The sequence below is a fragment of the Punica granatum genome, chromosome 1 (genome assembly GCF_007655135.1).
Source record: "Punica granatum isolate Tunisia-2019 chromosome 1, ASM765513v2, whole genome shotgun sequence".
Classification (NCBI taxonomy): Eukaryota; Viridiplantae; Streptophyta; class Magnoliopsida; order Myrtales; family Lythraceae; genus Punica; species Punica granatum.
The window spans coordinates 53,513,441-53,535,943 of record NC_045127.1 but is presented as its reverse complement, the minus strand read 5'-3'; the positions used below and the strand labels follow the sequence as shown (position 1 = coordinate 53,535,943).

Below are 22,503 nucleotides of genomic sequence, written 5' to 3'. Positions count from 1 at the left end.
CACCATTCCGATGGCAAATATATCATTAACAATTACTTAATATTACTGATTGACTCTTCCAACACTATAGAACTTGCAAGACAAGTCACAGTTTTATCGTACATGTTTTTTTGCTCTCCTAGCTGCAACGTATAGAAGCCCATTGTCACCTAACTTTTTTAACTTTTGTTCTTCGAAAGCGATGTGCCATTGTACAAACTTTGTTTTATTAATGAAGAATGATACTTATTCGAAAAAAGTGCGTTATTTAGATATCTCAACTGCAATGGAATGGACAAGTTTTCCATGTAGAATCTTATTGGATACAATCATGAACTTCTACTAAAGAGCACAAACATTGAATAGTTGATTAAGTATTTTAAAATTTTAACAATCTTTAAGTTAAGATTAAAAAAAAGAATTGTCACTAAACTTATGGGTGGTGAAGACGGAGTCGAAGCTAGCCTAGGTTCTGGGGTGGTTTGCCAGGTGCTGAAGTCGAACCGCGCTCTAAAGGGGGGTAACAAATCACTAGTTAGTGACGTTCAGGGCTTACTTCATAAGGCATGGTCAGTTGTTATGGAATATATATATATATATAAGATGTTATTGGGTTCACCGTACCTCGTTCTTATATCGTTTAATTTTTTCTAGTTAATGCAATTAGACCAGGCCCTCATATTCAATAAAAAAGAAAATAATATATTTTTATAGATAAATGCTTCATTAAGAAAATAAAATTCTCCTCGTGTTTCATTAAAGAGATGCCCTTAGATAGTGTAGAAGTAACATTTCACGCGTGCCACACCGCACCATACTTGATAGTGTTTTTTTTTTTTTCCCTGCTGAATACACTTTATAGTGTTTTAGAACATTTTTAATAACAAACATCTCGGTATACAAGCCAAAACAATGTCTGCACACGCAGGCAATTCCAGCGCGTGGGAAGGTACTTGGCCCAAAGGAAGCCTCCTTTCTCTGCGAGCTGTCCACTGTCTTTTCATATCTGTCCATCAAGATAACTTTCAATGCTTTTCCTTAAATATTTTCCGTTCCATAATTATCTCCCCCATCATCAATTTCCTCTTTCTGGGCAGACCCAACATATATACATATATACATATATATACATACACATATATGTAAATGTGTGTATACATCCGTATGCATATATAAACATCTTCTTCTCTCAGCGCACAGAACACCCAACAAATGGATAACTTAGGATGCAGCGTCCAGCAGAGGAAGCCAACCAAATTCAAGGCCAAACCGGCCAAGAGGAAACCTAAGCCGATGAATTCCCCCATCAAGGTTGTCTACATCTCCAACCCCATGAGGGTCAAGGCCACCGCCTCCGAGTTCCGGGCCCTCGTCCAGGAGCTTACCGGGCAAGACTCCGAGCTCCCCGACCCTGCCAAGTTCTCCCCTGGAGGGGCGAACGATCCGCACCGGGCAGTCTCAGTCGATGATGTGGCCAAGGATGAAGGGACGTCAGGGCTAGGAGGAGTGTCGGCAGCTGAGGACGATGATGAGCCCGTGCAGGAGGTCCCCAGCGTGGGCCTGGAGTTGTCGTACGGCCCACTACTCAGCGGAGACGCCCCGACGCCGTCCGAGGTGTTCGATGAGGACCCCGACGGGGTGTTCACGCCCCAGATGCTGGACAACCTCGTGGGGCTGTGTCCGTCGAACTTCTTGTGCGGATCGTATTCAGATCTGAATAGCTTCGCACTGTTATCTCACTGCACCGCAGTGCCGACAACTAATGATAACATGGTAAGGGAGCTCGACTGTCGCGGTATAAACTAATTATTAGTTTATTTATCGAGTGTGTTAATCGTGTTAAAGACATTGATATGTTCATGTCTATGTCCGTAGCTAATAATATGTATATAGCTTAGCTGCTTTGTTTTTCTGTTCATGTATGTGATGTAAGTCTTTATGGATTCACCAAAAAATAACGCGGAATGGAGAAGAAGATGGGTTAGGGAAAATCCCGCAACCCGTTTCGCTGAAAATCTAATGAATGATTGAGTGCTTAAAAAAAATTTTTAGGGTTTGTGAAAGCAAACGACTGGATCATTCAATACAATGGTACGAACATGATACCAAGGCAAATCCATGTAAATACCCCTTTATCAGCGTAAAATAGACGCTATTTAATTTTATTGCATTGGAAAATACTGATAATATTGAGAAAGGGGAAAAGAAAACCGAAGACAGTGAGAGAATAGTTAGTGCTCCAATTTGAGTGAAAGAACATGCCAATATTATCAGTCAATTTAATTGCTTCGTCATTATGCGTGATTAGTCATCATTCGAAAAATTATGATGAATTTCTCAAAATTTAGATGGTGACAAATATAAAGCTTGAAAGGTCATGTCAAGTTGGAAATTATCAAAATTCAAAGAATTAGCACTATATATTTAAATTAATCATCATCGTTTCGATTTTGCAGATGCATTTTTTAATTTACACTAGAAATCATTAAAATTTAGCAACTGTGCATTTGATTGACATCCAACTCCTTCAAGGTCTCAGTCTCTCTCAGACTGTGTTTGCTTGTAGCACAGGCCTCCTCTTCTTTCGTAAGGCCAACTTATTGTGTCCGACAGAGTCTTTTCTGAGCTTCGTTTTTAGGATTAGTGGTCTATAATACATTAGTTTAATACATTCAAGTAAAATTTACCTGAATTTTTCCAAGTAAATTATTTGAACTCACTTGAGTTGAAATAAATTACTTGAGATTATATTTTCATAAATTACCTATGTATAGTTTAACTAAATTAAATGAATTGTAGAATCGTCATCGGTTTCAAGGAAGCCAAGCAGAATTATAAATTGACAAATTTTGCGGTTCTACTTTCAAGGGAAAAGATGTATCTGTCAACTCATTTGTGATCATTGTTAAACTTAATCTACAAACTTAACTCTATGAAAGCAAGAAATTCTAAAAGGGCGTCTTGTCTCTCTTTAATTTCTCTCAGTTTCAAACGAAGGCCATACAGTTTCAAAATACAGAAGTGTATGTAGAGATATATTTATATATGTATACCTGTTTGTGAAGGTATCCACATAAAGTCGTGAAGACAACATCTCTCTTTCTCTGATGTCCCCGTTCGTTTTCAGGGTTACAATCACAAAAATTTTAACTTTAACTTTAACTCAACCCACTACACAACAAAAATACACATTTCCCAAGTCAATTTTAATTTTAACTCAATACACTATATAACATTTGTCTTTTTCCACAATCAAAATTAAAGTTACTTTAACTTTAAACCAAACGTCTTATAATGTCTCTATCAAGTTTTCTAATAAGTATGTGTGCGCCCTTTTTTTTTTTTGGGTGTCTGGTAAGATTTCTGATAAGGTTCTTTCTTGTTCATTGGGTGAACTTTTATGAATGTCGCCTTTTAAGTGAGTCCAAGTTGCGAGGTATGAACAAAAAAGAAGCTTTTTGAATTTATTGAAATTTTGTCTCTCTCATTATTCCATTGATATTTTCACACTTTCTCGTTTTCTGAATTTATTATTATATTTTTTGCAATCAGGAAAATTCTTGTTTTATATATAAACTTTCTCATTTTTTGAACTTATTATATTTTTTGCTATCATAAAAATTCTTATTTTTAACTTGGCATGTATCATCGATCAGGAAAAGGGGGAGAGAGAGAGAGAGAGAGAGAAATATTTTCGATGCAATATTTTCAACAGAATGCCTTGTGCGATCGACCTACAAATTGTATATTCTATGCCCGCCGAGGTGGTATATCAGTGCGAGATATATTCGAACAAAGTCTAATGAGATATGTATGTTTTAGACAACAATCGAATGCGCGAGAAGTCTATTCACAAATTACCCCATAAAGAAAGATCAGACAAAATGTTTTTGCAGGTAATACTGCATAAAAATCTCAAACAAATTATCATTCTTCACAGATGAGAAGGAAGGACGAAGCCCAGATGTTATTTTGAGGAGGACTTACATATACCGACCTCGACGACACCCGTGTGCCGCTTGGAGAAACCCTGTTCGAGGGCCTGTCTCATCCAAGGGTGCCTGCAACACTCGATTGCCTCTGGGATGGTCAGCCAAGTTCTGTGTCGAGTGTTCTGCTCGGGCCAAGACTGGAGTTCCTCCTTCACCAGCAGGGCGAACATCACGGCCTTGCACCAGCCTTCAGGGCTCTCCTCGTCCTGCAGGGTCTTGCTCTTGAATTCATAGTGCCCGATCAGATCCTGGAGAAAAGATTAAATTGAAGGCACCGAGAATTAGGTATAATATTATGTCTACATACATATGTATCAGTTTCAACGTGTTCGAATGTATTGCACCATATAACTGGAAATGCTGATAAAACGAACAATAGGAAAAGGAGAATAATCAGCAAATGACTAGAAACATGTATCGCACAAATTTCGGCCATTGAAGCAGCATGGGGGCGTCTCTAGGCCTGCATTTGATGCGTCTCCATCAGGTGTTCTGGAGGAAGCAAACATTTTCAGCCAAAGATCGATTTCTGGAACCGACTCAGCTGTATTTTTTTTAGTGCTTTATCAAATGTGCAGACAGTTTCAAATGCATCGCATCGTTTAGCCAGACGAGTAAAGCTAAATTCACACAGCTGGAAAGCTTTTAACACCAAATTTATATCCTGGAACAAACATGACAATTAATTCTTACCACTAAATCTCCACGAACTCCAGCCTCTTCATAAGCTTCACGGAGTGCAGCCTCCTTATCAGTTTCGTCGTCCTCCCAGCCTCCCTAAAGTTTGGGGATTGAAGCCAATATTGTGAAATGAATAAAAAACCAAATACAAGACAGCAAGCATCTTAAGTACACTGGAGGGGCAAAAAATAGACAATAAATTCAACCAATGCTGATTGTTTATGCTCTCCATTTTCTTCTTGATTTATACGGTAAAGCTAGACAGATACCTCCCTGCTCACCCACAATGATAGACGCGTAAAACATTTATTGGGTAAGATTTGTATAGAGGGTATTCATAGAGCTGCTGAGCAATAAGAATGGAGACAGTTCAGAAAAGACATTGCTGTCGTTGAAGTTAATCTGCTGAGTTCAGAAGACTACTTATTCGCGCGCAGATATATAGGGTGCTGAAAGTTGGGAAACTTAACCGGTCTCTGACTTGTTACCAGAAATAACTTTCGAAGCACTACCTTGAGTGCCTGTTTCGTCGAAAGTGGACAGTCTGTCATGGAATCGACTATGCCTATCATTGTCCAGATTGAGCAAACAGAGTATTGGTTTGAGCGATGTAATGCAAAGTAAGCACCTTGGGGAACAGAAGACCAGGTCCACTGGTTGAATTGATCATGAGCACTTCAACAACTTCTTCACCAGGGCCCCTGTACTTGAACGGGATACACCTGTGTGTTTGTTAAATGGTAATCTCCGGTCACTCCAATCAAATTATACACCAATCAGCAACTCAGGAAGTTGAAGAGAGCAGCATCAGCACACGTTCGGATACCAATCAATGCTTACCAACAGAACAAAGCAATCCCCAAAAAATCTCACTTTAGCTGATAGCAGTAACTATATCAAAAGTAAGCAAAAGAAGGAGAGATACCCAGCGACGAGGCGGAAGCCATCCCTGTAACGCTGCTGGTGACGGCCGGTGCGGGCCACCAACTCCGACATTTTCCTAAATAATAATGTAAATCTAATGGGAGGTCCCTCTAACTCTCTCTAATGGGTGCTACGAGAACCCGATCACAGTTAAGGATAAAGAGAAGCAGAAGCAGAGACAATGGATTTGACTCATTGCCCGTTCTTTCTTCTGCCCCAAAAAGCTTGGCAAGAAATGAAATGGAAGAAGGGAAGGAAGGGGAGAATCTTTCTCCGACTCCGACTGAAGGGATAGGGACCTTTAAATTATTAAGGTGAGCTGACACATTGTCCCTGGCGAACACCGCTAACCGACCGAAACGGACACGACCAGTGGCAGGCACCGTCCCTGTCCTGTCCCAGTGGGCGCCTCCGGTTTGGTCGTCCCTTTTTCTCTCGTCTCCTGTTGAGCTGAGCTGAACTTCGGAATCGGGTCGGTGCCTGCTCGGCGACTCTGACGAGACGAAACTCAGACCTCTGGTTTTATCGCCATTGGAGCAAAATCAAATCTTTTATTGCTTTTTTCCACCATTCATCATCATCATCCTCTCTCTCTCTCTCTGTGTCTCCAGTCCACTTCTCTGATCTGTCTTTTCTATTTTTGGAACCGTTTGCACAATTATTTCTCACTTCTTTTCTCTTTTTGGGTCTTCGTTTTTCTTATCTGATGAATCGACGACATTATGGATAAGTCCTCCATTTCTACTATTTTTTCGGGGAAAAAAAAAAGAGAACGGGAAAATACGTCTTTTTTGCGAGTGAGAACACGAGGTATCCTTAATTGGATTAGGACCATTTTTTGTTCTGACCTACGTTGGGCCCTAGCCCGAGATGCTCTTCGTGAGTTTCGAACTTCGACAGGGAATCGCATCTCTGGGTTGAACTTTATTGAATAGCATGACATCTTTCTAATGCTTATTTATTGATAAGTATTGCTACATGAAATGGCATACATATGTTAACCTACATAGTTCAGCTGCAAAGTCTGTTCAGTTCTGTCACTTCGAGTGATCAAGCTTAACACGTTGGCTGTGCATATAAACCATCTGAAACATCGACTGTGTGGGCGTCAATGTGTAACCCCGAGACGAGGGTTCTTCACCATGAAGAATTGAAGAAAAATAGATCAAAAGTATCAAATCATAGCCATGTCTAAACTTACATACCACATAGCAAAGTGAACAGCAAGGCTATGTCTCATCCTCAAAGGTTATTGTGTTCCCATGTACACTGTCTACAAAGATGTTCAATTAGTGTTCCTCATTCTTAAAGCATCAAAACTACGAACCTCTCTGCCACTGACATTTCATGGAAACAAAGCAAATGGCCTCTAGCTATGTGATGCTAATAGCTGACCAGAGAACTATATCTTAAGTTCAAGACTCAGTAATGCTTTGCGATCTGCGAGAGTGTCGAATATGTTCCCAGGACAGCACTAATGATGCCCAACACTATAATCCCTGTGCATAGCATGACCTGCAGACATGTTTCAAGTAAAGGAAAGGATCCCTGTTATAAAGCGAAGCAGCGTTAAGAGATCAATCAATCCTTGTGTGTTAGAAAAAGTGTTCCGTTGATATCCTCCTAACTAGAAAGAATAAGCAAGCAAGAAGAAGATTTGCCGTTTGGCGACATTGAGATGTGAATCAAACTCAAAATGGTTCATCCAGAAGGCAGAAACGGGAACATATCAGAATTTCTATGCTATTCCAATTACAGGGTAGCAAAGAGGAATTTATTGTGTGGAATTATGTGAGCTAACATGGTCTGAAAAGGCAAGACAGGATTATTGCCTTATGAATATATATACAAAAGCACAAAAGAACACTGTTTCCATAGAACCTTTCAGGTTTAAGTTTCGGTAGGTTTCTACTTATATATGCTGCGAGACTGACATTCTCAGTTTACAAGGTGAGTTCGAAGACTATGATAGGAAGGGTATATATTACTGAAATCTTATGAGGAACTTTCTTTAATCACTAATTATCTCATACCGTCTCTATTTATGTATATCAATTTGGTCCACCTATCTATCATCTTTTCTTCGATATCCTCAGTAGAGCAGCAGAAAAGATTAAATACCAAATGTTGCATAAAGCAGAGTTTTACCTGTGTCCTCGTAGCTTTACCCCTCATTATCCTCAAGAAGCATAACGACGGCATTATGATTGCCTAAACAAAAGGTGCACCGATAACAATAAGAAACTTTCTTCAAGGAAACTAGCAATAAGGTGCAGATACCACATACAACTAGCAAAGTAAACCCGCGGCTGTACAGTCTCATAGAATACTTATATTAGAAGTACAGTAGGCACATACCACAAGTATACAGAAAAGAGAACCAATTAAAGCCATCATAAGACCTGCCAGCAAAAGCCCAAATAAAGAAAATCATGTCAACTGAATCACAGGCCCAAGTTACATGTCACCATTAATCAATGGAGAATTATTAACCAAATACAGAAAAGGAAGTTAAAAAGTTGGTATTTTACAGCTAGTCTAAAGCAATCCTTCGAGGTATAAGACTCAAAGACAGTAAGTGATGAGAACTGGATTTCAAGAAGAAATAGATTTCAGTTTATTTTACAATATGCGCAAATCTTTCACTAGCTTTATAATTCATGGCCCAAAATCAATATGATCAACCATAACTCAAATCTTTTCTCGAGCAAAATCCCAATTATTACCAAAAAAAGGAATAATGAAAGCAACGACAACAGTGGAGAGGACGAGTCCTGTTCTAATAAGAACAAAGCTCAAGTAACTATCTGCAACCATGGGAGGTAGGAGTTCCTCGATACTTCTGGCCAGCGGGTTCAATAACAATGCATATGTATCATTGTCAAGGAAACAAAAGCATTGAAATTTTCTTGTACCAAATAATAAATATCGTTACTCATCCCACTCCATGTTAATACCAATTGAGAAAAGGATATTTTGTCAATGGATTAATAACCTGTCAAAAAGGATGAAAGTAAGGCATTAGGCTCCATAAGAAATTTAGTATATGATACAACCATCTCCATATGCAAAGGATGATTTCGTACTCACTGTAGTCCATATTGCAACTTTGGAAGCAACGGAATTTGGTGGCATATTTAGAGTTATCTGGGACAACGTTTTCATACCAAACATTTGATATCCCATGATTGCAACGCCCCCGTAGAGTATGACGCACAAGAGAAAACTGCAAAATGGAGAAGATTTTCCTGAGGTCCCCAAGTCAACAACTCAATGCATTCATTCAGCCCAAGAGTAATTTAATTCTTACCATACAACTATCGCCTTGCTAAATTTTGACTTATCGGCCATTGATTGATAAATGTTGGGAAATACAGAATGCCCAGAATAGCAGAAACCATATACACCAATTGCAAAAGGAATGCCATTCCACTTGACTACTGGACCCGATTCATGGAATCCAATCCCATCCACAGTACCAACTAGCAGCACGCAAAAGAAAATCACGAATGTAGCAAGAACACCACCAGCTGCAAAACAAATATTAGTGTCATACATAAAACTGATGTTGGTCATTGACCTTAATAGATTAATTAACCTGAAAGAAAATATGGAATCACCTGAAAGGTACGATATGACACGAAGATTCCTTAACCAAACTGTTGGTAGTACAACAAGAGCTGTTAAAATACCGAAGAGGTGCATAGAATCCACTTTAAGACCGACCCAATCCAGTGAGACTCCAGGGAATAGCCTGGTAAGGTTGTCTCCCTCCAAAATAATGAACTCCACACAATACGACTGCATATATGAGAGAAGCTGAAAATAAGGTTCATCCCATAACAGGACAAAAAGGGCATAAGCAATATCTTGAGCTGAAATCTTACATATAATTCTGTATACAAAATAATCTGCAACAAAGAAAGGCAAGAAAGATAATGTTAGATTGGGTAGCATGCATATGAATAGAAATGTAACCAGCAACACCTTTCTTCCACCAAATAATGTGCTCTAACTTACAGATATGATAAGACGCCCATATTTCCCAAATGCAGCTTCTCCTAGATCTGGGTATGTGATTATTCCCGGTTTGCTCTCAAAGCAGCATTTCATGAGAGTGGCAGTGTAACAACAAATTGCCCCAAAAAGGAGTAAAATTGCCATACTTGCCCAGCCAGCTTCTCTTACAGTTGAAGGGGTAGAAAGAAGCCCGACTCCAACCATTACATTAATCCCTGTATTAAGGCACTGAGGTCTCAGTAGCAGCAAGTGAACAATTTTTATCATTATAAGATCGGAGTTTAAAATGTAATTAGTGACTTCCGGATGATAGTAAAAGATATATATAAACGCTGTTTACTTACCATTGAAAACAGTTTGGATGAAGTTACATCCATGGCTAAGGGGCAATTCTCCTGTGGGATGCCTATAGATTGTAGATTTAGTTGAATATTCTGACAGTATTCTCGAGACTTTGGTGGGGTCCTCCTTATGATAATGAATTTCATAATCGGTCAGGAAAGGAGCGCTCGAATCAGTATCTATCTGACTCTTGGAGAAATTATGATCGAGGGCTGAGTATCTGACACTTGGTGAACGTCCGAGAGTTCCAAAGCCTGGTAATACTGTGATGGTGTATGGATCAATAGAGTCTCTGCCACATAAATTAGATGGGAACGTCAAAACCTGATTGTAGTTTCATCTGCTCGGACATATAGTCTGTATATGAATGAGATACACCATTCACCAACAATACTGTTCCCCTAAAAAACAAGACTTCGCCCATGTCCACTCCCAAGAACTGTACTGCTCCAGTGGACCAGTGCATAGTACACGATAACTTCTACAAGTGTCGTGTCTGTTCTTTGGTCGTGCCTATTTGGAAGGAAGAGCAGCCGAGTTTCGTTCTAGCTGACTACGGTTATCTTTAAGGATGCAAGCCGGAGAAAGCGGCACCGGTCAGCAACTACCCTGCTTCTTTTTTCTATCACAAGAGTACTCTTTTCCCCATGAAAAACGCATGAACAAGATCACGAGGTTGTCCTGTCATCCGGAGGGACAACGTGTCCGATGTCTATTCATGAGCGAAATCAATAGTAATCAGATTTGTCAACGCCTCCGCGGTGCTGCAGCCGTATCAAATGGGTCCGCGAGCTCGACATGATTTCATCAGATTATTTAACAGACAACCAAGCAGTTTACGTAAGTGTGAGCTCAAACGGTAGAGATTCGAATCGTCACCTGTAACTCTGAGGCCACTGCTGAGAGGTGAAGGAGCGCTGGTCATCCCCATCTCCATCGCCCTCATCCTCACGGCAGCTGCTCTGATCCTCTCCTCCATTCTCTTCAAAGTCATCCTCCTCGCTCTCGACCTCGGTCCTGTCTTCTTCGCTGTCAATGAAGAACTCCTGTTTCTCCTTGCCCGCCATTGGAAAGCGCGTAATCACAGAGAAAATGTGCAGAGAGAGAGAGAGAGAGAGAGAGAGGAGTTCGAAGGAGTAGAGTGGAGTTTGATTGGGGAGAGTTTATAGGCCGGCGAATGGTCACCGATTTCCCTTTCTTAATTTTATTTTATTTTTGGGAAAATTTTAAAAATCTGGTCCTTTTTTCCAGCAACGGCTTACGTGTCGGGATCTTGGGATTGTTGACCCATGTTTTTTTTGGGCCAAAAATACAATGGCCAAGACCACGCGCGGGCGCCGCGACTGTGTCCTTCCCGCTCGAAATTGCCTTTTGTTCAACATTTATGATGCATCCCTTCTGAAGCTTTTCGAATCCATTTTTCCAGCGCTGGGAAAAGATTTGATTTTTTTTTATGCTCAAAGGAAAAGATTTGATTTTAACAGAAAAAATATGAAATAAAATTAGATGGAGTGACATTGGAAAAGATATCGTATATCAACATTAATAAATTCAAAACTTTCCATATGTCATACGTATTAACAAATGTTATATTTGTTCATATGTATAAAAAAATTTCTACATTCCTTAGTTTATTTCAATTTTTTATATTATTGAAATGAAATATAATTTATCAGTTTATATAATTCTACACATTAACTGCAATTATAATTAATAAATAGATATGAAAAAAGGTTCGCTTTCAAAGTTAACTATTTTTTCGGTAAATAGAGTTAACTATTTTTTCTTATTATAATATAATTCATATAATCATCATAAGTTTCTTAAGAATTCATATGGTATATATCTTTAAGAACAAAAATATCCTCACATGTATATATCTTTAAAAACATAAATATCTTTAAAATAAGTATAATTTATTAATACTGTGTAAAAAGTGACAATGATGAAGAATCTAAAATAAATTAAGTATTATCATACTATATTAAAATTTATATAGTATAAAGCAAATTTTGTATGCTATATACATTTGTAGCTATAAAATCCACGTTAACAAATATTATTGAATTTAATTACTTGTATTATAAATAAATAATTTTTTATTGTATTTTTTATTTATTGAATCCGTACAACGCATGGGTCTAAATACGTAATTGTATATATAATATGAGAACTTATGTTGTATTGATATAATGATTTATATTATTTTTTCAGTTTCAAGGGAAGCCCGTAAATCCAGTACGTTGAAATAAAAATCATAAATATCTAATAAATGGGTACGGGTAATCCTACTGCGTATCGAATCTGGAACCTCTTGAACATCAAGGGAGAGCTGCGCTACTGCACTATACCTTCTCGTGATTATAATTATAATATAATATGTTTAGTATTTTGTAGCATTTACTACACGTATTTATAAGGTAATGTACTTTATTTTACTATATATAGATAGATATATAGATTGAAGAAAGCAAAATGGTAAAATATATCTAAATTTGACATGTCTTATGAAAAGTCAACGAGACCATACATATATCTCCATATCTTAATAAGATCTTCGTAAGTTATAAGGTACGATGAGCAATGGTTTAAAGTGTAATAGCGTCTATTCATTATCTTATATGAAAGAGATTATTTATTAGTGGTGGAGAAAAGAAGACATAATTTTCGAATAAATTTATATATTCATATTTTTTATGGATATCATATTAAAGTTGAAATTTTGCATTAGCATGCACAATTTCAAAGGAGTGTTTCCTAAGCTGAACATCTTTTTGCTCGAACCAATCCAAATTTAATGCCTCCCATTTCTTGATCTCCGACGGCCTATGGATTATCTCCGTCGAGAAATTGAGCTTTTGATGGGATTTCCAAAAGAGGAGCGACCGGGAAAGGGAATCCACGCTCCGGGGTGGGCGCGTGAATAAGGAAGAGCTATCTTGATGCGATTACGATGGCAGTATCTGACGTGGATTTGTCGTTTTGTTAATAATGGGATTGTGAGGTGGGGAAATGGGCTTGAGCGAAGCGTGTTAGCAGAAGGTGAGGGAACTCAAAGCGGAAAAAGTTCGTAATTATTGGTAAGGACATGCCCGGGCCCAACATCGAAATGGGCCCCTACACACGTTTCTAACGTCGGATACTCCCAAGTCCCAACCAAAGTGTGGCTCCTTTCCAGTTTCCTCTACTCACACATACACCAAAACAAGACGAGGAAAGATAAACTATTCTCGATCTCATATTCGAGATGTATGTATATATGTGTGTATATATATATATATTTTAAATAACTTAGAAAAATACGATTTTTGTATTTTTTTCTTAAATATAGCACGACCTTTAGAAAATAATACAGAAAAGCAAGACCTTTGTATTTTTTTTCTAAATATAACACTACTTTTTTAGAGTAGCACAGAAAGGTACGGCATTTGTAATTTTTCTTAAATATAGCACAAACTTTAGAAAATAGTACAGAGAGACGCAATCTTCTTTTTTAATATGCTAGAATCACAGCTAAACCTGAAGGTCGTGCATTTCTATGTTATTTTTTAAAAATCGCGTTATATTTAAGAAAAAATGTTAAAATCGTGCATTTTTTGTACTACTCTCTAAATGTTGTGTTATATTTAGAAAAAAGCGTAAAGGATGTGCCTTTTTACTATTTTTTAAAGATTGTGCTTTATTTAAAAAAAGTGTAAATGTCATCTTTTTTTAGGTAATTAATTCTTTTATTAAAAAAATATGAGATATAATGCAGTTGAAAGACTATATTAATAGTGAGTGAACTTTATCTTTAAATGCACGTTCAGCATTTATTAAAAATACTCTGTGATCAAGATAAGTCAACGCTCGAATAAGCAATAGTTTCAATTCAAATAATAGACTGATATGTCTCGTGATTTCACAAAAAAAAAATTATTTCCTTTACTATTCCTGCATGCTGCAAACTTTTGTCGTTAATGTTTTTTATAGTTATTAATGGAATGGTTCTAACTGTATCTTCCTTATAATTGAGAAAATATTGTATCTTCCTTATAATTGAGAAAATATTGACAACAACTGGGCAAGATTTATTCCATTTATACTATTTTGTATATATCCTCACAAGACAATGATATGTATATACGGGGAAATCACTACTCCCGCAGGCTGGATATCACAAAAAAGGATAATTCCATTGACATAATCTCCCGTTTTGACATAATTATCTACATCGATCTACAACAAGCATTAAGTGATTGAGAAAAAGAATGGCGCAACTTCTTTGAAATGAACTTCAAACTTTTTAAGAGCGCAAATGTCATGCAAAATTAGATGTTTCTAAAATCACCCTCACTATCTTTCATAATTTTATTTATTTATTTATTTCCAGCCAAAGGAAAATGAAACAAATGAGTCATTGACATGGGCCTGGATGGGTTACAGTCTTACTGGGTCTCAAACTTTTAGGTGGGCTGGGGACAAGACAACCCAACAATGCACCACTCACATTTTCCCTTCGAGTTGCTGGTCCCTTACAATTGTCCTCAACTGCACCCTCCAGCTGTTTGATAAACCAAATCTATTATATATATATATATATATATATATGGATTAGTTGGGGTCCATAAGCTTTCGAAATACCAGAGTGCATACAAAAAAAGTAGTGTGCCATTAGCCTTCCTAGTTGGCATAATGATGGATAGAGTGTACAAGCTATACAATGCCATATATAGCGCACATGAGAGATGCATTTTCCCTTCACAAAATTTGGTTTTTCTCGGGATCCCGAAACCACATGACACGTCAACCTCTGTTGAGGAATAACATGGGATAAATCGCACATCGAAAAAGAAAAGGAATATATAAGGGTTCGTATATGACTTGGATACCATTACATATCAACTTGAGCTTTTAAGTATAAATGGACCAAATTTCGTATAAGCCTATGAAAATTTAATATGGTATTAGAGCCTAGATTGCGCGTATGAGCGCGCACACGCGCATGCGCACCAATACCACTACCGCTCGAGCACGGAAGAAATTGTTAAGGGCGTGTGATCAAGGGAATGATTAATATATGGATTTGGTACTACCACTTATCAACTAAAGTTTTTAATTGGAAATAGATTAAGTTCGTATAAGTCAATGAAAATTTAATAATCTAATGTTCACAAATGCTATCAAACAAGAAGCATCAATCAAGTTGAGAAAAAGATTTTAGTGTAATGATATAAGGTGCCGATTTACGAATATGGTACAAGTTTGACAGACAGTGAGAGGAAGAGAGAACATGGTACATAGTAATGTAAGTTATGTCACATATATCATATATGACATTTGATTAGCTTTAAAACGTAACAACAAGAACAATAATAATAATAATAATAATAATAATAATAATAATAATGAGAAGAAGAAGAAGAGAGATGGCATTTACACATCGGGTCACCTTCAAGAGGGGAAAATAAATTTGGATCACGTGCCCAATGATGAAGGTCCGGCTTAGTATTAATCGAGCTGAGAGGGAGCGTTGCACGAGACATCGCAAGCGGTTGTACGGAAACCCCGCGCTTCTACCTGTGACGTATCGAAATGCGGGACACGACAGGAAATGGACAATACAAGGCGGAAACAAAAAAAAAAAAGAAAAATCAATTTCAACGGTCAGTCCGTTAAACGAAAAAAACCACTCTTTGGTTCAATCGCTCGCCCTTTCCGCTTCTTCCCTCCTTTCCCGCACCATCCGAAGAAGTGAGAGAAAACCCAAAAACATTCTCTGCTTTGTCCGACGATGATCGACAGAACGAGTTGTCATCTTCCGTCTCTGCCGTGATTACGTCCATCCGCGATGTGGAGTAGAACAGGAGATTAATTCGTTGGTCAACCGATACTTTTTTCGTTCTTTTCAGATTTTAATTGATTGATGAGCAAGGAGCAGCATAGCGGAGTCATGAAGGCTTGGGAGGCCACGCTGCGCAAGACCCAGGCCGCGAAGAAGCGGGCCAACAGCATCTTCGGGACCATGTCGGTGGCCCCGCACGCCGACGACGAGGAGGATGAAGACCCCTCCACGGCCTCCACTGGTGAGATCTACCACGCGGAGCGGTTCCTACCCAACGGGGACATATATACTGGGCAGTGGTACGACAACTTCCCCCACGGACATGGAAAGTACCTCTGGACGGACGGGTGCATGTATGTCGGGGAATGGTACAGGGGGAAGGCAATGGGACGGGGCCGGTTCAGCTGGCCCTCTGGCTCAGTCTATGACGGCGAGTTCAAGAGTAACTACATGGATGGGAAGGGGACCTATGCGGGACGTGGCGGGGACACGTACCGGGGACAGTGGATCATGAACCTCAAGCATGGACACGGCTACAAGACTTGTGCCAACGGGGATGAGTATGAAGGCGACTGGCGAAGGGGACTCCAGGAAGGGAACGGGCGGTACAAATGGAAGAACGGGGATTACTACGTCGGCGAGTGGAAGAACGGGGCGATTTGCGGGAGGGGGACCTTCTTCTGGGCCAGTACGGGGAACCGGTATGACGGGTATTGGGAGGACGGGCTGCCCAAGGGAAATGGCACGTTCCTATGGTCCGATGGGAGCTTCTACATGGGGAACTGGAGCAAGGACCCTGAGGAACGGAGCGGCAGTTACTACCCGTCAGGGTCGTCCCTGATGGACGGAAATAACCCAGAGTGGGATCCGCAGCAGGTGTTCGAGGAACTGTCCAAGTACGTGATCTGCCCCGGGGAGAAGGTTCCCATGCTCCCGTCCCAGAAGAAGCTTGCCATGTGGAGGTCGAGCAAAGCCGGGGATCCCAAACCCAGGAGGATGTCTGTGGATGGGAGGGTGAGCGTCGGGGTGGAGAGGACAGTCGACCGGATGAAGATGTTTGAGAGCGATGGAGATTTTGGCGGGAACGTGCTCAGGGAAGGAGGGAGGGACTTGGATGCGGATCTGTTGAGGTTGGAGATGGAGGACTGCGGGAATTTGCCGACTCCGGGAGTCGGGCAGCAGTTGAGGATACCGAAGAATGTGAAGAAACAGGGGGAAACCATATACAAGGGGCATAAGAATTACGAGTTGATGCTTAACTTGCAGTTAGGAATAAGGTATACACCATTTTCGCACCTTCCCATTCTTCCCCGAGTCTATACGCATATGAAAGATGAGAATGCCGCATTATCCTGTAAATTATCGGATACCTCATTTCCCTTAATCCTTGACAATTCTGGAAATGTTATATAACTTGTATCAATTGCCCCCCTCAATAGTTGGTTCTAACTTCGTGTGCAGTTTGGGGTAGTCCTGGTGAAGTTGTACTTAATTAACCCGGAATTCCGATCTCATGTTGACTTTAACTTAGCAACCGAAAATGTAAGTAGACGACGATTCTAACTTCCGATGTTGGCATTCGAGCTGTGGAACCAATAGGACGGGAAATCTGATGCCAAAATTAGAGAAATTTTACAGACATGTTCTCCTAACTTTTGCCTCGGAGTCGGAATAAGCTGTTAAGGAGCTAGAATGGCCAGAGTTTCACGCTTCCTGTTTAAATCGGGAACAGAACACTGTGATCTCTACATTCACCAAGGTATAATGATTGAAGGGATTTAGTTATCCTTAAGTCTGACACCGGCGAGTCCTTGTTGATCAGGCACTCGGTGGGAAGAGCTCCACCCCCAGACAATCTCGATCTCAAGGCTTCAGCGTTCGATGTCAAGGAAAAGATTTGGACGAGGTTTCCTCCAGAAGGAAGCAAGTACACCCCACCTCATCAATCCTGCGACTTCAAATGGAAGGACTACTGCCCTCAAGTTTTCAGGTTCGCCTTTTCCTCTCGATTTTATCAGCATTCCGTGATTGTTCTTGAATAAGTTCGGGAGACTATCGCTTCACCAGGACCCTGAGGAAGTTGTTCAAGGTGGATCCCGCAGACTACATGCTGTCAATATGCGGGAACAATGCCCTTCGAGAGCTCTCCTCTCCTGGTAAAAGTGGGAGCTTCTTCTATCTGACCCACGATGACCGGTATATGATCAAGACAATGAAAAAGTCCGAAGCAAAGGTGAATGTTACTTCTCTGATCTTTTATGAATTCTATTTCTAGGAATCTCTAAAACACGGGATTCTGGTGATGGATGATATCGGTTCATTTCTTTTCCAGGTGCTTCTAAGGATGCTTTCAGCTTACTACAATCACGTACGAGCCTTTGAAAATACTCTCGTGATAAAGTTCTATGGACTGCACTGTGTGAAGCTAACCGGGCCAGCCCAGAAGAAGGTGTGCACCAATTACACATCAAACGGGTGATTTCGTCATAATAGTAATGAATAGACTAATGATCCGACAATTTGATCAGGTGCGGTTCATTATCATGGGGAATCTCTTCTGTTCTGAGTATACCGTCCACAGGCGTTTCGATCTGAAAGGGTCGTCCCTAGGCCGCACAACTGACAAGCCAGAGTCAGAGATTGACGGAAATACAATTCTCAAAGATCTTGACCTCAACTTTATATTCCGGCTTCAGAAACCGTTCTTTCAGCAGTTTTGCAGGTAAAAATAGGGCCTTGACAGTGTTGCAATTTGTACCTCCCTGTGCTATGATTGTTAATTTCTGTTTGGTTTTTATGCTTTTATAGGCAAATAGATAGGGACTGCGAGTTTCTTGAACAGGAGAGGATTATGGACTACAGTCTCTTGGTCGGTCTTTATTTCCGGGAAACATCAGTTGCAGGCTATCTAATTCCATCGGGAGCTCGCACTCCTACTGGTTATTTTCATCCTTCGACTGGTGTTGAATTATTCTCTTAGGTGCAGCTTCATGGAAGCTTACCTCATAGTTTTGTCACGGCTTATTTACAATCCTTTGTCTATAACAGGTGACCCTGATGATGAAGGAGCTCCGCGTCTCTCGCGAGCAGATGTGGACCAGCTTCTTAATGATCCGTGCAGGTAACTCGAACTTTGACAAGCTTAATGCAGATTTTGATACGATTGCACAGATTATGTTGTTGTTGGACTTCTTCCATCTTAGCAACACGAGACCAAGTTCATTGTATACTATGTTCCAACTACCTAATATGAATGAGATGATGGAGAATTCCTTGTTCAAAAATACATTTTGAGGATCAGTACACGAACATGATCGAGCTTCTTCATTTATGCATAAAAATCTCAAAGAATATATAGCATCGATCCTTCCTTTCTGCATTTTCCATTTCTCATACTGTCCACGAGGAAGATAAGAGTTTTGCATTCTTTTAGGTGGGCCAGCATCAGACTCGGGGTGAACATGCCGGCTCGAGTAGAGAGGACCCTGCGAAGGAGCGGGTGTGAGCTTCAGCTCGTGGGGGAGCCCACCGGGGAGTTCTACGATGTGGTCATGTTCTTCGGGATCATAGACATCCTGCAAGACTACGACATCAGCAAGAAGCTCGAGCATGCCTACAAGTCCATCCAATACGACCCTACATCAATCTCGGCTGTCGACCCCCGGCAGTACTCGAGGCGATTTCGCGATTTCATCTTCAAGATCTTCGTCGAGGATGCTTAACCTCTCCGCTTCGCTGCATCAGTGATGCACCTTCGCATTGTGATGCTAATAATTGTTGCCCGACCGTCGATGTATATCTTACTGCGGACCAGCGCCGGCGTTTGCAGCATCCTCTGCAGATGAAGATGATTTTATCTCTGTAAAAATATGTGTTGTATGTAGGAAGATGCAATCCACATGTAATTTCATATGTTATTGATTTCATTCTTTAGTTCTATGAGAAATAGAGAGGGGTGAGTGAGGGTGATTTACATATATAAATATAAAGGTGGGATTTTGGGATTCATATGTCAAACTCAGATGGACTGTATAGAAAGGATACGTATACGGTATGCTGCATATACTTCTCTTAAATTTGTAACTTTCATTTCGCCACATAATAATCCTCAACTGTCTGGGCCCGAGTAGGTTTTATCACGTTCGACGTTGGCGATTGATCCGACCTGCTAATTTACAGTACCATGGGTCACTCGAATCAAATCGGTTGAGCGAGGAAATTGGCGCCATAGGCTGGGCCCGGCAATGTCATTTTCGGACCAAATGAACATTGTGCATCTGAAGTTGTCCAATCAAATATAAAGGCCCAAGAATCTGTAAAAATATTCTTAAACCACAACCGAAACATTAACATAGAAGCATTTTCCACATTTTTGAGTTGCTCGACTCTTCTTACCATTACACGCCCGCTCAAATATTATTCTTTATACCAATAAAAGTGTTGGCTGAGTGGTAAGCAGCTCACCTCCGTAAGGAGGATAACACAAGTTCGAATTTCGGGAAGCGCACTTGTTGGGAGAGAGAATAACTTTTAATACTCGATCTCCTGACTGGATTAGTTAGACTTTATTGGGTTTCTGAGTACCAGGGTACACACCGAAAAAAATATATCATCTCTGAAATTAAACTCGACGTAATCTTAAGTGCCAACTGTATTTCAAATAAATATTTTAGTCAGGATCCGTTGAATTTCTTTATATCTGTTGAGATATGTTGTCCCACATTGAAAAATTAAGAAAGAAACCACAAGATTATATGAGACTTGGGTCCAGTAACTTACCAGCTTAAGCTTTTGGGTTGCAGATGGACTCAAGTCCGTGTAGGCCAAAGTGGGAATTTTACATGGTATTAGAGCAGGTTATGCTTCCGCGCGCTCATGTGGACTCACACCACGCCAGATTCGATTTCGAGGTAGCCAAGAGTGCGCCTCATGTTAATCAGGCCCAAGAGTGGCCCGGTCCAGTTCCGAGGTAGCTAAAGGTGCACCTCTAGTTAGGCCCGAGTGTGGAGCTTGAGGCTAGTTTGGTATTTGTCCCCCCTTGCTCGAGCACGAAAGAGGATGCCCGGCTCGGGTCAGTTGTTAAGGGCGGGTATTTAAGGCACGTGGCACGTATTGGACCACACGTTGCCACGTGAGGGCGGGTGTTGAGATATGTTGTCCACATCGAAAAATTAAGAAAGAAACTACAAGCTTATTTGAGACTTGGGTCCAGTAACCTATCAACTTAAACTTTTCGATTGCAGATGGACTCAAGTCCGTGTAGGATCAAGTGAAAATTTTACAATATTAGAATAAATCCCCGTGATAAATTGGAGGGAGAGATTCATTTGTATCCACAAGCAAGAAAAATGTGGATAAAATAGAAAAAGAGATGCGCTTTTATTTGCCCACCGCAGGCTTGCACGTGCGAAGTGGGGGAGGGGCAAGGCTTTGTCTTGTACTGTGAGGATGAAGTGTGTGTGGTCTTGCTGTAACCTCAGAATCGTGAAAAGGGCAGAAGAGATCCAAAAAGTGTGTGTCGGGAACGGCAGCTCTTTGGTCGTGTCTTGTGTCAGGTTGGCATGGCTTTTAGGACAATCCAAAAGCCGTACCCGAATCTTACTCCTCCCTATTCTTCTATATTCTACGTCCACATAAAAGCAATCCGTAAAATGTAATCAAAATGATCTTATTATTAATGTCATGACATATATGTATATATCGAACTTTTTAATGTCGATACCTAGTAATAGGGTTCCATCGATTGCAATCCTAGTGAAAAAGGAAATAAATCCATGTATCTGTACTTTGTGAATGTTAATTACTTTGTGTTAGGTCCATCGTAGTTTACGTACCTGCCCCTGGCACTACATCACGAGATAGTTCCCGAACACCGTCTTTGCTTTGTTGTTTTCTTTTTCTTTTTGGTTAAGAAGTTTCTTTTAATCTAGCTTGGTTCAACTTTGACGGATCTAGTAACGTATGATGACAAATTTTTATATTGTGTGAAACTGATCATCGGTCGGGTTAATATTATTGATCTTTTTATTAACGTATAAAAGTAGGCTCGTGAAGATAAATCAATAAGGACGATGGATGGGATGAGGTACATGAAGTGATATGGGATGAGTATTAAATTCAGAATATCACGGTTCATATGCGAGACAGGTTGCACTATTTTAATCAACCATGCCAAAGTTTTTATAATAATTAATTAAGTAGTTGATTGACACGCAAACACTTTCGTCACCTCAATTAATTAAATGATAATTAATTAATTAATCCATTAATAAGATCGACGACTTAATTTGTCTCGTACGTGCATATATACATATATGTATATGTATCGTCCGTATTATCCTGCGCTCTGATTCCAGACAGAATCCTCATGTAATTGCTGCTGCTTGTCGTTTTACGGAATGTTACTTTACAAGCTTCTGAATTTAACAATGAAAGTAACATAATCTTGAATAGATTCTTCTTCTTCTCTTTTTTGGGATAAAGATTGGAAATTCAGATTCGATTCAATGACTAATCAAAGGACTATGGATTAACATGTATACATATGGGGGCAACTGACAATTGAGATGCCTCTCGGAAGTAAATTTGTTTGGACATTTTATAATCATGGACTTGATATATGGAAGTCACTATCTAGTGAACGCTCAACTAATCCTTCAAAACGCAGTTAATTTTATAGGAGTTTTATAAGAAAGTAGAGATACAATATTATTTTACGACCAAAAGGGATCGGAAGGCAAT

The 22,503-nt window shown here is 39.8% G+C and overlaps 4 protein-coding genes across 5 annotated transcripts; 2 read left to right on the top strand and 2 right to left on the bottom strand.

Moving 5' to 3' along the window:
• The first annotated feature begins 1,042 nt into the window (after nt 1-1,042).
• On the top strand, nt 1,043-1,994 carry LOC116202014. The gene has a single exon (XM_031533526.1). The coding sequence runs from the start codon at nt 1,192-1,194 to the stop codon at nt 1,783-1,785; it is 594 nt and encodes a 197-aa protein (XP_031389386.1). The 5' UTR covers nt 1,043-1,191; the 3' UTR covers nt 1,786-1,994.
• A 1,770-nt stretch (nt 1,995-3,764) lies between these two features.
• Nucleotides 3,765-6,266, bottom strand: LOC116202026 (nudix hydrolase 16, mitochondrial-like). Of its 2 annotated transcripts, none has more exons than XM_031533543.1 (4): nt 5,578-6,266; nt 5,281-5,353; nt 4,665-4,748; nt 3,765-4,219 (listed from the first exon to the last, which is right to left on the bottom strand). In XM_031533543.1, the coding sequence occupies exons 1-4, from the start codon at nt 5,646-5,648 to the stop codon at nt 3,947-3,949; spliced, it is 501 nt and encodes a 166-aa protein (XP_031389403.1). In that variant the 5' UTR covers nt 5,649-6,266; the 3' UTR covers nt 3,765-3,946. The 2 variants fall into 2 exon arrangements, with proteins under 2 accessions (XP_031389403.1, XP_031389397.1); XM_031533537.1 differs by having other exon boundaries at nt 5,281-5,374; nt 5,578-6,261.
• A 457-nt stretch (nt 6,267-6,723) lies between these two features.
• On the bottom strand, nt 6,724-11,098 carry LOC116202005 (amino acid transporter AVT1A). Its single transcript, XM_031533516.1, has 12 exons — nt 10,818-11,098; nt 9,941-10,230; nt 9,597-9,811; nt 9,464-9,487; nt 9,197-9,377; nt 8,887-9,106; nt 8,667-8,802; nt 8,552-8,571; nt 8,303-8,448; nt 7,935-7,978; nt 7,725-7,787; nt 6,724-7,091 (listed from the first exon to the last, which is right to left on the bottom strand). Exons 1-12 carry the CDS (start codon nt 11,003-11,005, stop codon nt 6,999-7,001), a joined length of 1,620 nt encoding a protein of 539 aa, XP_031389376.1. The 5' UTR covers nt 11,006-11,098; the 3' UTR covers nt 6,724-6,998.
• A 4,284-nt stretch (nt 11,099-15,382) lies between these two features.
• Nucleotides 15,383-19,838, top strand: LOC116195797 (phosphatidylinositol 4-phosphate 5-kinase 4-like). Its single transcript, XM_031525160.1, has 8 exons — nt 15,383-17,039; nt 17,585-17,752; nt 17,830-17,995; nt 18,095-18,211; nt 18,291-18,484; nt 18,571-18,701; nt 18,811-18,883; nt 19,196-19,838. Exons 1-8 carry the CDS (start codon nt 15,844-15,846, stop codon nt 19,482-19,484), a joined length of 2,334 nt encoding a protein of 777 aa, XP_031381020.1. The 5' UTR covers nt 15,383-15,843; the 3' UTR covers nt 19,485-19,838.
• The last annotated feature ends 2,665 nt before the right edge of the window (nt 19,839-22,503 follow it).